Below are 15,492 nucleotides of genomic sequence, written 5' to 3' on the forward strand. Positions count from 1 at the left end.
TATATATATATATATATATATATATATATATATATATATATATATAATTTAAATTATATACAATAAATATATGTTTATAATATATAAATATTTAAATTATATATAAGCTTAGCTTATATATAGCCATAGATCCAATCCCCAGTGTTGCCCCAAAGCAAAAAAGAAACCCTGATTTGACATTGCATTAACAATAGTTTTGAGATTAAAAAAAAAATTATTTTATGTGTGTGGGTGTTCTGTCTGTGTGTATATCTTGCGCTTTGTACATGTCTGGAGCCTGCAGAGACCAGAATAGGGTGTCAGATCCCTTAAAACTGAAGGTTCAGACAGTTGTGCGCTGCCATGTGACTGCAGGGCATGAAATCGGTGCTCTTAACGACTGAGCCATCTCTCTAGTCCTACACTGACAAGTTTTTTTTTACATGAGCCTTGTCGAGGGGAAGGAGGATTTAAGACTTGCTGTTGCAACATGAATTCTCGGAAGCTTCATGCTTGGTGGTGGAACTTTGTTCCCCATGCTTGGGAGAGGGGAAGCTAAATAGCAGAACCTAACCTCACCTTTTATAAATCACAAATGTGTCAAAAACTTGATGTGAAAATTATAAGAACAAGAGAAGTAAACATAAGACCTAACTGAGAAGAGGGAGACTTCCCTAAAATGACAGCAAAAGGCCATACTGATGAAGGAGACTACAAAATCACACATCCAGCTGGAAAATGGCTCAGTGGGTAAAGACCCTTGCTGCCAACCCTGAAGACCTGAGTTTAATTCCTCAGACCTACATTGTGGAAGGAAAGAACTGATTTTTGCAAGTTGTCGTCAGACCTCCATGTGCACAATAAATAAATAAGTGTAATAAAAAAATAAAATTATGGGCTGGAGAGATGGCTCAGAGGTTAAGAGCAACGACTGCTCTTCTAGAGGTCCTGAGTTCAATTCCCAGCAACCACTTGATGGCTCACAAGCATCTATAATGATATCTGGTGCCCTCTTGCAGATACAACATTGTATGCATAGTAAATAAATCTTTAAAAAAAAAAAACCAAAATTATAAACTCCTCTGCAACATATTCACATACAAAAGAGGTAAAGTTGGTCTGTGGGTGGCCTTATTTATTTGTTTGTTTGTTTTGAGACTATGTCTCACTATATTGTCCTGCCTGTCCTGGACCTCATTAAGTAGACCAGGCTGGCCTTGAATTCACAGAGATTTGCCTGCCTCTGCCTTCATAGTACTGGGATTAAAGATGTACACCACCACCACTTGGCTGAATTTGCTTTTTTTTTTTTTTTTTTTTTTTTTTTTTTTTAAGATATATATGTATGTAAAAAGAGGTCCTGAGAAATGAGTTGGAGTTAGAGAACCTGCCTAGAATCCCCCAGTGTGGGGCTGGGGCCATGGCTTGGTGGTAAAGTATTTTCCTAACATACACAAGACTATGGGTTCAGTCTTCAATAATCACAGGGAGGAAAAAAGGAGATTAAAAAAGAAAGAAAGACAGTCACGGGAATTAAAGGAGGCAAAAAAGGAAGAAAAGGAGTGAAGAAATCTCTGGATACATCTTTTAACTCAATAGCTGGCATTTGTCCTTCAGCAGTTGGCAGGAAGATCTGCTTGGTGCGATGGGTCTGATTGGAGAAGTAGCTGGTTGAAGTGGTCAGCCCGTTCTTCTGTGAAAGACACAGGGACCAGACAGAGCTCCGCCACACAGCAGGGGAAGTGGCCGCCTCCACCCATGGTTCTCAGAAGCTTAGCACGGAGCACTAAGTCAGCGGTGCTGGCCTGACCTTTCTCTCTGTGCGGGTGGCACGGGGAGGGAGACCAGGTCTTGCTATATAGTCTCGGCTGGCTTCCAACGTGTAGCAATCCTCCTGCCTCTGCCTGAGTGGTGTCTGGTTAGTGGTAGCCAAATATCCTGTAAAGGCGTTGCCTGTCCTCAGTTACTCATAACTACAGTGTTGTAAGCCTCTGATCCACACAATCCCTGATAGAAGAGGATTTCCATGAGTTCCAAACCACCCTGGCCTACAGAATAAAACTATTAAAAAAAAAAAAAAAAAGGTTGGAGAGATGGCTCAGCTGGCAAGAGCATTATTGCTCTTCCAGAAAATTTGGTTCCAGGTTTGATTCCAAGAACCCACATGGTGCCTCACAGCAACCTAAAATTACAGTTTCAGGAGAGCCAATGACCTCTTCTAGCTTCTGTGATCACCAGGCATGTGCACAGTGCACGCACATACATGCAGGGTTTCTCTGTGTAGCCTTGGCTGTCCTGGAACTCATTTTGTAGACCAGGCTGGCTTCCAACTCACAGATATCTGCCTGCCTCTGCCTCCCGAGGGCTGGGATTAAAGGTGTGCACCACCGCACCTGGCCTATGGTGCATTTTTTTGATGTGGGAGGTCCCAGCTCTCTGTTGGCAATGCCACCCCAGTTGAGCAAACCAAGGGGAGCAAGCGGTGGTCGTCCAAGGCTTTTGCTTCAGTTGAATGACAGACATTGTGAAGAGAATGAACATAAGCTACACACTGGGAGAAAATATTTGCACAAGTCTGATTAAGAACTTACAAACAGGGCTGGAGGGATGGCTCAGAGGTCAGGTGCACTGCCTGCTCTTCTAGAGGTCATGAGTTAATTCCCAACAACCCCATGGTGGCTCATAACCATCTATAATGAGACCTGTTGCCCTCTTCTGGCCTGCAGGCATACATGCAGGTAGAACACTGTATACATAAATAAATAAATCTTAAAAAAAGAATGCCTTAACAACTCTATAGGCCACCTTTAATCACAGCAGAGATTGAGCATCAGGCAGACAGATGTCTGTGAGTTCAATGCCAGGTTGGTCTACACAGAATTCCAGGCCAGCCAGGGCTACACAGTGAGACCCTGTTGAAGAAGAGGAGGAAGAGGAGAAGGACCTAGAATCATTGAGGTGACATTCTCTGGGAAATGTTTCCTCAGGTTCAACACACAGAAGCTGTGGTCAGAAGGGAGCTAAGGCTGGCTGTACCTGTGCTGGCAACCAAACTTGGCAATCTGTAAGAGTTTCCAAGGTGGTACTGGTTTTGAAGGTATGAAGGAGTTGTGGAAAGCAGCTGAGGCTTGGCACTGTGAAGTCATTGGTGAAAATGCACCCCAGCTGCAGAGACCCTGCATTTTGAAGATGCTAACACCATCTGCTGGAGCCTAGGAGGTGAGCTGTGTGTGCTGTGGCGAAACCTCTGAGCCTCCGTTCTGTGTCCCACAGGTCTGACACGGTTTTGCCTGCACATCTGAGTGAGAGTGTCAGATCCCCTGGAACAGGAGTTACAAACAATTGTGAGCTGCCATGTGGGTGCTGGGAATTGAACTCTAGTCCTCCGGAAGAGCTGTCAGTGCTCTTAACCACTGAGCTATCTCTCCAGCCCCCGACTTTGAACTTCTAAAGACACTTTGGAATTTTAGAGAGACTGTGAGCATTTTAGAGACTGATTATTTTAGAGAGGTTTGAACTTTGAAAGACTTTGGATAGATAAAAAGACTGAACTTTTAAAGAGTTTGAGTTTTTAAAGATTATGGGACTTTTAAATGTCAGACTGTTTTATTTTGTGATATTAATATGAGATCTTGGTGTGAACAAAAAAGGAAAAATTATGGTTTAACACTTTGTTTTTGTGACAAATTGTCAAGGACTCAGTTGTGCTGGCTAGTTATACTTGACCTAGTTTGGAAGAAAGAACCTCAGCTGAGAAAATACCCCACTAGATTGCCCTGTGGACAAGCCTGTGGTGCATTTTCTTGACTAATGGTTAATGTGGGTGAATCCAGCTCCTGTGCCAAGTGCCATCCCTGGTTATGTGGTCTCGGGATGTACAAGAAAGCTGCTGGTGGCACTCGCCTTTCACCCCAGCACTCGGGACAGCCCCATCTAGAGAGCGAGTCCAGGGCAGCCACAGCTGCACAGAGAAACCCTACCTCTTAAGAAAAGAAAAGAGAAGAGAAGAGAAGAGAAGAGAAGAGAAGAGAAGAGAAGAGAAGAGAAGAGAAGAGAAAAGAAAAGAAAAGACAGGAAGCAAGGAAGGAAGGAAGGGAGGGAGGGAGGGAGGGAGGAAGGAAGGAAGGAAGGAAGGAAAGAAGGGAGGAAGGAAGGAATGAAGGAAGGCAACAGCTGAGCAAGTCTAGTAAGCAGAGCTCTTCCAGGGCCTCTGCATCACTCCATTAAAGTGTGACCTGAGAACTGCATGCTGAAATAAACCCTTTTCTCCCCAAGTTGCTATCGATCATGTTTTGTCACATCAATAGAAACCCTAAGACAAGGCAAAACACTCATACATTTTTTTTCCAGTTTAAAAAATTCCCAACTCATTTACATGGCAGGAAAGCATAGAAAACCACAGTGGGAATGAATGGGTGGGGCTTCCTGAAGATTTCATTGCAAAAGCTATTTGAAGAACTTGGTCCTTGAGCTGAGTGTTGACCAAGACTTGACCAAAAGGCTGGCTCAAATGTAGGTCTCTTGGTTCTCTGTTTCACACCTGGGATGGAGTGTGTTGGCAAGGAGTGTGTCCAGAATGACCTGAGTTTTAGAACTGCTCTTGGCCCTGAGAGAGTATGCTATATCCACTGCTATTGGCATGGACTTTGAAGTGTGTGGTATATTGGGTTCAAAATTCAAGTTAAAAGGGGTATGGCTCAGTTGGTAGAGCTCACCTAGCATACAGGACACTCTGGCTTCCACCCCCAGCACCACATAAGTCAGGCATGGTGGTACACACCTATGATGGTTGAGGCAGGGATCAGAAGCTCATCTGCGGCTATAGGTGCAGTTTATAGCTAGTCTGGACTACATGAGTCCTCAAAAAGAGAAAGAAAGAACGAAAGAAAGAAAGAAAGAAAGAAAGAAAGAAAGAAAGAAAGAAAGAATCAGCATGGAAGAGATGGCTGCCAAGTCTGATGACCTGAGTTCAGTCCTAGGATCCGTAAGGTCGAAGGAGAGCACTAATTCCCGTAAGGTGTCCCCTGACTTTCACATGTGTGCTGTGTGTGCAGCTGTACCCCACAACACAATAAATACATTAAAAAACAAAACAGGTTGATTGAGCCGCGCCTGGTAGCCTTCTGGCCATTGCTCAACCCCCACCCCTCAGCCCAACCCCATGACTCAGCCTGAAGAGGCCCTAGAGTGTCCAGAGTGTGAAGAAGGAAATGCTTTCTGGAAGGGCACCCCTACCAAGAGTTGTGAGATGGTAAAGGGAAATGAGGGAAGAAACTGAGAGAAGAATCAGAGACAAGGTGTTGGGGTACTCAGAGAGAGGCTCCCTGAAACAGACATGCTCAGAGGCTGAGAGTCAAAGTTTCTAGACCATGGAGAATGGGTCTCCAAGAAAGGCACAGGGGGGTTGAGCCTCAAAGCCAGATCACCAAGGAACCTCCTCACAAAATGTATCCTGATTGGATAAGGATACATTTATCTTTATCTTGTGGTGCTGGGGACTGAACGTGGAGGCCCTGGTTTCTCCTGGACAAGGGCTGGACTGAGCCACACCCCCCGCTCCTGGTTTGTGGAGACTGTGTCCACACCCTAGAACTCAGCCTTTCTGTCTCAGCCTCCTGAATGCTGGGACTACCACTCCATGGCATCCAGCCAAACAAGTATCTTGGACTTGTGGTGGTGCATGCCTTTGATCTCAGCCCTTGACAGAGGCAGGAGGATCTCTATGAGCTCAAGGCTACCCTGTTTTACACAGTTCCAATGCAGCCAGGGCTATGTAGTGAGACCCTATCATAAAAAAAGTGGGGTCTTAGGAGGTGAAGGGACTCTGGTCGGTTTGAGCATGGCTCCGGCAGGCCTTGCCCTTCACCCCCATTCTCCATGCCTCACTAAAAACCATCAGAATACATTCCTAAATCTAAACACCAAGGTCTATTCCCTTATTTGGCCACTTTCTCCTCCTGAGGCTGACAACCAAGGTCCAGATATCAAAGTATTGAAGTCCAGCAATCAAAAGCTCCCATTGGTTCACTTAATTAGCACAACCAATTAAACACCTCACCCTAACATGGGGTTTTCCCTTGTTCTTTGATAGACCACCGTTTTCCTCTGTCTCCTCTCTATCCAAAAGAAGTTCTTTTTTCCACTCCAGGACAAATACCCCTCCTGCCTCTCCCTTGTTCCCTTCCCCTGCTATCTCATCTTCTGACTCCTGTCTTTGTCTCTTATTCCTTGCCCTCTGTCTCTGTGGTGCAAATAAATCCCCTTGCGCTGAGAAATTGGTCTTGGGGGTCCTGACAGGAGGTATTATGCTGATTTTCTCAGGGTGGAGACCCCAGTTTGAAAGTCGGGGACCCAGGCCTTTAAGATGGTGCAGAGGGTAAGGAAACTTGCTGCCAACTTTCAACATGAACCTGAGCTGGCTTCACATTTACAGAACATATTTGCTGTCCTCTGACCTCCCTGCATAGGCTCTCTCTTTCTCCTCTGCCTCCCTCCCTCTCTCCCTCTCCCCCTCTCTTTCCCCTTCCTTCCCTCCCTTTCCCCACCTCTCTTTCTCTCTCTCTCTCTCTCTCTCTCTCTCTCTCTCACACACACACACACTCATTATAAAAAGTAAAATCTGAGGACCCTGAAGGAAAATTGGGGGCACCAAGATCAGCCCCAGTCTTAAAGATTAGTGATAGGAATCTGCCAGGTTGGGGGGTCTGTACCGGATCAGTGCTCCTGCAGGCTCCAAATTCCCCAGCAGCAGCAGGCAGAGCAGCACCACTGGTGGCGACATCTCCAGGGGCTAAGACTTGGCCAAGATGTCCTGCGGCCCCTTTCTTCCCCTTGAGACTCCACCCTGTTCACGCCCCACTACCTACTGGAACACAGAAGTGATGTGTGTGTGTGTGTGTGTGTGTGTGTGTGTGTGTGTGTGTGTGTAGTCCCTCAGTAGCAGGAGGCACAGGGGCCAGGAACAGGCTGGTTAAGATGTGTGCTGAGTGTGTGTGCTGAGGTTCACTGGCTGCTTGGCTTGCACCTGTGGAAGAGAGGAGAGGGCAGACCCAACCCCCACCCCCTTCCTGCCACCTCTATGGCTTTTACTTTTGACTTTCAGTTCACTTTTCTGAGACTCATTAACCAAATTTTTTTCCCCCTTGGGCAAGAGTGAGGGACAGGAAAGATTTGAGAGGGGGCTGGGAAGGGACACTCAGGTACAATAGAGACATGCTGTCCTGTGTGGGTGTCTCAGCCGGACTCTCAGGATGCTCACCCTTTCTGTTCTTGCTCTGTTAGAGACTAGGCGCTTCCTCCTCTTTATACACTTTAATTGATTAATTAACTTATGTGTGTGTCCACAAACCCCAGCATGAATTCAAAGGTCAAAGGACACCTTGTCGGAGTCAGTTCTCTCCTTCCGTCAGGAGAGCCTCAGGAATCAAGCAGGCCAGCAGGCTTGGCGGCAAGTGCCTTTGCCTGCTGAGCCATCGCCACGGCCGCCTTTTTCTTTTGAAACAAGTAGCAACGAAATAATTTTATGGTTGGGGGTCACCACAACACGAGGAACTGCATTAAAGGGTCTCAAGGTTAGGAAGGCTGAGAACCACATGTCTAGAGTATCTGCGGACTGAAAAGGCATCCAGCAGGGCCGGGGAGGTGGCTTAGTGGGGAAAGCACTTGCAGCCTAAGTGTGAGGGCTTGGGTTCCATTTCCCACGCTCATAGAAAAGCTGGCCTGAGCTGCAGAACTATATATGGCAATTCCGGCACTGCAGAAGGCAGATCTATCCCAGGGGGCTTGTTGGCCATCCAGTCTAGCCAATCAGTGAGCTCCAGGCTGAGGGAGGGACCCTGACTCAACAACTAAGGTGGAGAGTGATAGAGGGAGACCCTGACACAGACCTATGGCCTCTGTATGCACATGCACAGGAGAGCTGCCTGTCACAGTAGTACACCCCTGTAATCCCAACAACTGGGAGGCAAAGGCAAGAGGATCAGGAGGTCAAGCTCATCTCTGGCGAAGTTGGATGTCAGCCTGTGCTAAATGAGAACCTGTCTCAAAAGAAAATTGGACCCCACCCCCTTAGCCACTCAGCCCCTCGCCACCTGTGGCAGATGGCAGAGCCGGGGCCCTGAGGTCACGAGAGTGGGAGAGCTGTCCCTGCCCCTCCCTGGCTGAGGCACTGCAGAGAGCAGGCCCTGCCCCTGGCCTGGGCAACAAGATAGAGCTGGCCGTGCTGGTGTGGACAAACGGAAAGCTGGACCCCGAGGGCAGGAGCACAAGAGAGCTGCCTCTGCTCCTTGCTGGCTGCAGCATTGGGTGAGCTGCCCAGGGCAGTCCTGGAGAGCTTGGCCTGGTGGCATGGATGTAAAAGAGCTGGTGGGCCGACCAGCTTAGCTACCGCCCAGGCCCAGATCCAGGCCTTTGAGTTGGCCCACCCCAATAGCTACCCCATCTATGAACTGCAGGAGCATGTGAAAGGACCAGCCCTGCAGATCCAAAGCTGCAGAATCTCCATGACACAGACAACAGGGCATCCTAGAGGAATCCCAGTGAGGACCCAGCACTGGTGGTACAGCAGAAGCCGGAGGCCTCAAACCAGACCAATGACTCAGTGCAATGAACACTGGCAAGTAAATTCTCAAGTGTGGGCCACAGGGTATACTGAAGCACATACTGTGACACATTATAGCTTCCGCAATGAGATTGTGTGTGTGTGTGTGTGGTAGGGAGAGGTTGCAAGGGTGGAGGACAGGTAGGGAGGGACAGAGAGATTAGTGGAATTGGGGCACATGATGTGAAATTCACAAAAAATAAAAAGTTAAATAAAAAATGAGGCAAATGCTTGTAATTACACGAATTGAAAGGCTGAGAGAGTAGAATCATGAGTTCAAGGCCTTTGTGTGAGAAAAGAGAGAAAAAGACAAAAAAAGGAAAAGCAAAAAGGGTGACAAGGAGGATGAGAGAAAAGGGAGGAATAAGAAAAGGAGAGAATCATATTTAGGGGCACAGTCCTGTCATCCCAGGTACTTGAAAGGCTAAGGCAGGAAGATGGCAAGTTCAAGGTTAGCCTTGGCTAAAGAGTGAGTTTAAGGCTAGCAGGGGCAACTCGGTGAGATCTAGTCTCAAAATTAAAAGCTACCGTTGAGAAGAGCTAAGTGTCTGATGCTTGCCTCTAATCCCAGCATTTGGAAGTAGAACTAGGTAGATTTCTATGAGTTCAAGGCCAGCCTGGTGTACATATCGAGTTCCAAGACAGCCAGGGCTACATAGTGAGACCCTGACTCAGAAAACAAACAAGAAAAATCAAATTTAAGAGATTAAAAAAGTGCCTGGAGAGATGACTCAGCAGTTAAGAGTATGTACTGTTCTTCCAGTGTAGACTGACAACATAACCACTCCAAGGTATGGTTAAGCAGAAAGTTTTGTTTTGTTTTGGTTCTTTGATACAGGGTTTCTCTGTGTAGCCCTGGATGTCCTAGGCTCACTGTGTAGACCAGGTTAGCCTCACACTCAGAGATCTGCCATTTCGAGTGCTGGCATTACAGGCATGTGCCACCTGGCCCAGCTAAGCAGAAAGTTTTTATTGTAGATATGATAGAAAACAGGCAGAAGCATCTTGGAAGAGTCCAGAGCAGAGAGAGAAAAATACACTAAATGTTAGCAGACAGGGCCTGGCCAGGAGAGAAGCAGGAGCAGAGCAGGGATGTTGTGGGGGATGATAACAGAGACAATGAAGGCAAATACGAAGATCAAGTGCAGCGGAAGTTTTGGTGTCTTTAAAAACTGTTATGTTATGTAAACAGGCTTTTGTTTTAATTACAGATATGGGACATGGACCTTATTCAGATTATCCACAGAAGCCGACTATTTGCTTTGTGTAGGCTCTGAGAGGGGCCCTTTGCCAGCTAAAGATAGTTTAATTCTGAGGACTCGGGGGAGGGAATAATGCCAGAGCCCAGAGAGAGAAAGGGGGTTCAGAGAAGAATGCTGCTGCTCCCCCTTCCCCCCTCCCCCGCTGCTCCTGGCTGCTGTTGATGCAGTGTGATGAGAAGAAGCTGGAGATCTCCTGAAAGGAAGATTGGACTTTCAACAAGGAACCCGACAACCCTAACCAGCAGGAAGTAGCCAAAGAGAACTATGCCCCTTTCCCTATTAACCTTCTTTCTCTCCTACCTGGTGTTGGGGTGTTGGAAGGGATTGGGGTGAAGAATAGAGGAAGAGGTATAAGAAACTACAACAAAATAAAATGCAGTATAAAAACTCGTGTCTATAATCAAGGGTGAGGATCGAGAAAGCGCGTGGCAGAAATAGCTGGGTTCTGAGGAGAAAGCAGCAGCTATGGGGAGGGGAGCTCCTGAGCTGGAGGAAGTTGGGGGGGGGGGAGCCGAGAAGAGTCAGGGTACCAGCACCAACACTGAGATGTGTAACAACTGTAGAGGGGAACTGGCTTTACACCTTCTTGAGGGATTCTGGCTTGTGTCTAACTACCAGAATTTGGGGAAATGGAGTTTGTTTTGGGCGTGATAGAGAGAACTGGGGTCATTTCTCAGCACCAAGGCAGCTCACAGCCTCTGTTAACTCTAGATCCAGGGGATCCAGTTCCCTTTTCTGGCCTCCAAGGGCAACAGACACATAGTGTACATACATACACGCAAGGGAACACTCATGCATATAAAATTAAACAAATATTAAAAATAATAACTAAAGAATGAAAGTATCGGCAGCATGCCCCCTGGAATCCACCAGTGGAGGGCTTGCTTAAGGGTCACAAGAGCCTAGACTCCTTCCTCAGAACCACAAAGAATAGAGCGAGAAGAGAGAGGGGGAGTGACGTCAGGGAAGGAAGACACGTAAATCTCACTGGGCTGGAATAAGGCCCCAACTACAATATTTGAGCCAAATTTGAAGCAAGCTTTATTAAATACTGGGCAGGTCACAGACACTGGCCAGGTCCAAACCCAGAATTCCCAGAGTATAGCTCCTAATTATGTTAGCCAGGGGCTTATAAAGGCAAAACCTACAATGCTACCTACTTCCCACCTTCGTCCATTCAGGAGCAAGCATACATCCTGAGCACTTCCTGCCTATGTGTAACTCAGCACATCCTGTGAAACTGGGGCAATCATACTTGCTTTCAGAAGTGAAAACACTGAGCTTGTTGTTGACGTATCTTGGAATGTAAATATTCCAAGCATTCTGGAATTCTCAACATCCCAGTAAGTTATCTGTCCTTGGGCAAGTAGGGTTTATAGGTTAGAGGCATTCTCTTTGTTTTATAGATCTCTTAAGCACAGTAATTTAAACTGAAAACAACTTTAACCGCCACACAGGGACTGGGAAGGGAAGAGGGAGACACTGAACATTAAATTTTGTTTCCCTTAGAAAAGCTGCATCAAGCCTGGCATGGTGGTGCAGGCCTTTAAATCCAGCACTCTAGAGGCAAGGGTAGGCGGCTGGAAGGCTAGCCTGGTCTACAGCGTGAAGCCCACAACCACCAGAGCCACTTAATGATAGCCAGTATAAAACAACAACAAAATCAATACATAAAAGAAAAGCTTTACCAAAAGCCTAGGTGGACTCAGGTCTTCAAGGACAGTTACTTGAACCTGTGCTAGGTTTTTTTTGGGGGGGGGGGCGGGGCAAGGCAGGGAGTCAGCCCCAGCCCTCCAGATTTCTGGTTCAGAGCACCATGGTGAAGAACAGCTTGATGGAGGGAAGGTAATCCATCAGGAGCTGCAAGCTACACAGAAAATGACGAAACACAGACGTTGCTCCACAGAGATGGGGGAGGGAGTGCGGCTGACTGCATTTCATTGGAGTTGGCCTGTTGCAGGTTGACACACAGGGCTACAGGGGTGAGCGGTTGGCGTGAACGCTTTCAGCGAAGCTGTTCGGAAGTCCGGGGGGCCTCAGGGACAGTCCCTTGTGAGATAATGACCTCAACGCTGCACAAAGGCTTCAAGAAACGGCATCTGAGGTGGATACAGCCTCCATGTGCCAGCAGGTGAACAAGGTTGGGCTTTTGTGTGTGACTAGGAGGGAAAGAGCAAGACAATGGCTGTGCCATCCTGCTCTGTCCCTGGGGCTACAAAAACCGGCAGAAAGTGAGTTGGGACTGTACGGTAAACGGGATGTGACTGTTAAGGGGTTGGTCTGGTGCTGTATGTAATTCAGATGCTAAATTCTGGGCCCCAAGATCTGGCTGCAGTCCAGACTAGTGCATTCTCATGCACACTGAACAATGGTGTGCAAACTTTGCTCCCCAATTATCTCTGATAGTTTCATGAAGAAAGGCTGGACAGCTTGTAACTGGGCAGAAGAGAGGCAGGCGGGGCTATGATTCCTGGGCTTGGGGTCCCAGGCAGGGACCATGAGACTGGGGGTAAGGAGGAGAGGAAGCTGTAGGGAAAGGACTAGGCCTGATGGAGCAGATCCAGCCCAGACAGGAGAAATATTGGCAAGTAACTTGGGGCGTGTGGCTGGGAAGTGGCCAGACTAGCTAAGAAAATCAGTATAAACAATACCTGCCCAGCTTCTGTGCTTAAATAAACCCTGACTAAACAGGTTTCTGTCACAAGCATTTGGGAGCTAGCCACACCAAATCAATACATTTACTACAATCGTTGGCACCCATTGTGGGGCACCAAATATTGTAGAACATTTATTGATTCTGGGGACTTTTTCTACCCTGAACCTTTCCAGTTCCTGAGCCTCCCGGAGCTTCCTACACTTTCTCAGCCATTTTGGTACTCGGTATCTTGGTCTCTTGGTCCTCTCTCTCCCTTCCTTCTCTTGCTCCCCCTGACCCCCATAGACTGGTTCCGGCTGCTGGCCTGGTTCAGTCTGGACCCTTCCAGATGCCTCTGGCAGTTCTCTCCCTCATATCTACGATAAACCTTTTCCTCAGCCGTACCTGGGGGCCGTCACAGCCTCATGTTTTCATTCAACAACCCTGACCACTCACCCCTGTCAACCTCATTCTGGGACCCTCACATCACTTTCCATCAGAGAACTTTGTGAAGTGTTGGCTGCAAATCATGATATGGCCACACGGTGGCAGCGTGGACCTGTATTTCTAAACGAGGTCCCGAGGTGGCCTTTTCTGCAGCGTCTTGGCCTTCAGCAAGGGAGGCAAGCTACCAGCCTCTGCAGCATCCCCGCTTTCCACCCTACCCAAGCTCAGAGATGGGAGTTCCTTCCTGTCTGGCAGTGTCGTCCAAGCTACCTGGGATGACCAAAAGCTACCAAGCTCTTCCTCATACAGCTGGGCTTGGGAGGACTCGGGATGGAACCCAGAAACAAGGGCATTCCAGATAGGGGTTCTCCCAATGAGCCACACCCCAGCCCCTCACTGGGGGGTTCTAGGCAGGGGCTCTTCCCCTGAGTTATAGCCAAAGCCTTCTTTTAACTTTTCATTGAATTGCCCAGCCTCACTTGAGCTTATTCTGCAAATTTGGCAGGCCTTGAACTGATGATCCTCCTGATCCTCAGTGAGTAGCTAGGATGTCCAAGTCTGCCTTCTCTGATCTTGTTGCATGCTCTCTTTCTCAAAGCCTCAACCGGTCCTAGCCTTAACTCAGTGTTTGAAGGCACTGGAATCATCCCTGCCTCAGTACCGTTGTCCAGGCTGCCCCTGCCTGCAGGGACTTTCTTTCCCCACACCGGCCATAGGTCATTCCCTCAGAAGTTTGGTGGATTTTACATTTTGGTGCTGGGGTCGGTCTACAGAACCTCCTGCCTGCTAAACAAACAATGTTGCTTCTGCCCCAGCCTATAGGACTCGATAAGCTGGGGAGGAACATTTTATTATGACATAGCTAGGAACAGATGGTGCCACTTGCTGGACTTTCAGCCTCACGACTGTGTACACATAATTTCAATGTCACATCTGCTGCATGCTTATGGGTTGTTCTTATCACAGGGCTGGAGTTCTGATCTCAGAAACCACTTCAGGTGACTCCAAAACGGCTGTAATCTCTGCCCCAACTTACCTGATGCCCTCTTGATGACTTTGCTGAGTTGTTGTTTATTTTTCCCATTTTTATGTATTAGTTATGCATGCGCACATGCATACGGCATCCATATGTCTCAGCATGTGCGTGGAGGTCAGAGGACAGTGCACGGCGGTCAGTTCTCCCCTGTCGCCCTCTGGGGCTCAGAGAGAAGGCTCAGGTTGTCAGCATTGTGCCCCAGCTGTCCGAGCAACTTTGCCAGCCCTTTACAACATGAAATTGGAGTTGGGACACTCAAGCTGCTTTTCTGTGTGTGTGATTTTCTTTCTGCTTCTTTTGCGCTTCCTCTGCAGAAAAGCAGCTTCCTCTGCTCACCTTGCTATTCTAGGGAATGAGGTTTTGTCAGTTCTAGAATAAAAAGTAAGACCAATTGCATACCAATCCTTCCTGTACTTGGGCTGTATACAACACACACACACACACACACACACACACACAGGCACCCGTATCTATTTTTACTATCATTTTCTTCATAGGGAGTCTCATGTAGCCCAGGCTGGCCTACAACTCACATTGTAGATGAACTCCTGATCTTTCTGCTTCTACTACCAGTGCTTTGGGATGGTAGATTGTGCCATCACACCTTACTTAAAACTATTTGGATTCTTGTTTGCCCTTTAACACACATATTACCAGGAAGAACAAATTAAAACTGCAGTGAAGTCTGACTTTGAATCCAGTGCAAGGTTAAGGTGAAAAGGATAACATGTGTTGGCCGCTGTGAGGAAATCAGAGCGACAACTCGCACCTGTTCAGGAGGGTGGGGCAGAAGGATCACTCGTTTCCTGGATCAGGGCCAGTTTATGCAATATAGCAAGATGCCATCCCAAAAAATTCGGGGCATTGTGGCGCACACCTTTAATCTCAACACCAAAGAGGCAGAGAAAGGAGGATCATGCCTTCAGAGCTGCCTTAGGCTTTTGAAAATACCATTTTTCACGTGTGCGGGGACCCCCTGCATGTGTGTAAGTGCTCTGCACATGCGCCGCTGCCTTCGCAGATCCGAAGAGGGCGTTGGCTCTCCCACGGCGGAGTTACAAAGGGCTGTGAGCTGCCGTGTGGGCGCTGGGAACTGAAGCCGGGTCTTCTGCAAACGCAGTCAATGCTCTTAACTGTTCAGCCATCTCTCCAAGTTCGGGCTTTAAGACCCTGTCGCAGAACAAAATAAAACAAATAACCCTTGTGTATCAGTGTTCACTGCTGTATTGTAGCTTTCAAAAGAAATTACCCAAATGGCCAGTCCACACACCTTTAATCTCAGCACTCAGGAGGCAGAGGCAGGAGGATCTCTGTGAGTGTGAGGCTGACCTGGTCCACAGAGTCAATTTCAGGACAGCCAGGGCTACATAAGAAATCCTGTCTCAAAACAAAACAAACAAACAAACAAACAAACAAGAACAAAACCCAAATATTGGCCCATTGGTAAATAATGACATGTGATAGATCCATCCAACCACAAAGAATAGAAAATACTGATACATAACACATAAAACAACATAGACGAACCTTGAAA

The 15,492-nt window shown here is 47.5% G+C and overlaps 1 protein-coding gene and 1 long non-coding RNA gene across 3 annotated transcripts in view; one reads left to right on the forward strand and one right to left on the reverse strand.

Annotated features, from left to right (window-relative positions):
* Napsa (napsin A aspartic peptidase) overlaps positions 1-6,876 on the reverse strand; it is a 14,308-nt gene extending 7,432 nt beyond the window's left edge. For both annotated transcript variants that reach the window (XM_055613592.1, XM_055613591.1), the window contains exon 1: positions 6,690-6,876. In XM_055613592.1, the coding sequence (XP_055469567.1) occupies positions 6,690-6,760 (71 nt within the window). In that variant the 5' untranslated portion in view covers positions 6,761-6,876. The remainder of the gene's footprint in view (positions 1-6,689) is intronic.
* The window catches only part of LOC129681588 (uncharacterized), a 19,915-nt gene extending 9,702 nt beyond the window's left edge, over positions 1-10,213 (forward strand). Inside the window, exons 2-3 of the long non-coding RNA XR_008720861.1 lie at positions 8,433-8,597; positions 9,790-10,213. This is a non-coding gene — a long non-coding RNA (uncharacterized LOC129681588). The remainder of the gene's footprint in view (positions 1-8,432; positions 8,598-9,789) is intronic.
* Positions 10,214-15,492: the final 5,279 nt, after the last annotated feature.

The sequence above is a fragment of the Psammomys obesus genome, unplaced genomic scaffold, assembly GCF_907164565.1.
Source record: "Psammomys obesus unplaced genomic scaffold, mPsaObe1.curated_primary_1811, whole genome shotgun sequence".
Taxonomy (NCBI): domain Eukaryota; kingdom Metazoa; phylum Chordata; class Mammalia; order Rodentia; family Muridae; genus Psammomys; species Psammomys obesus.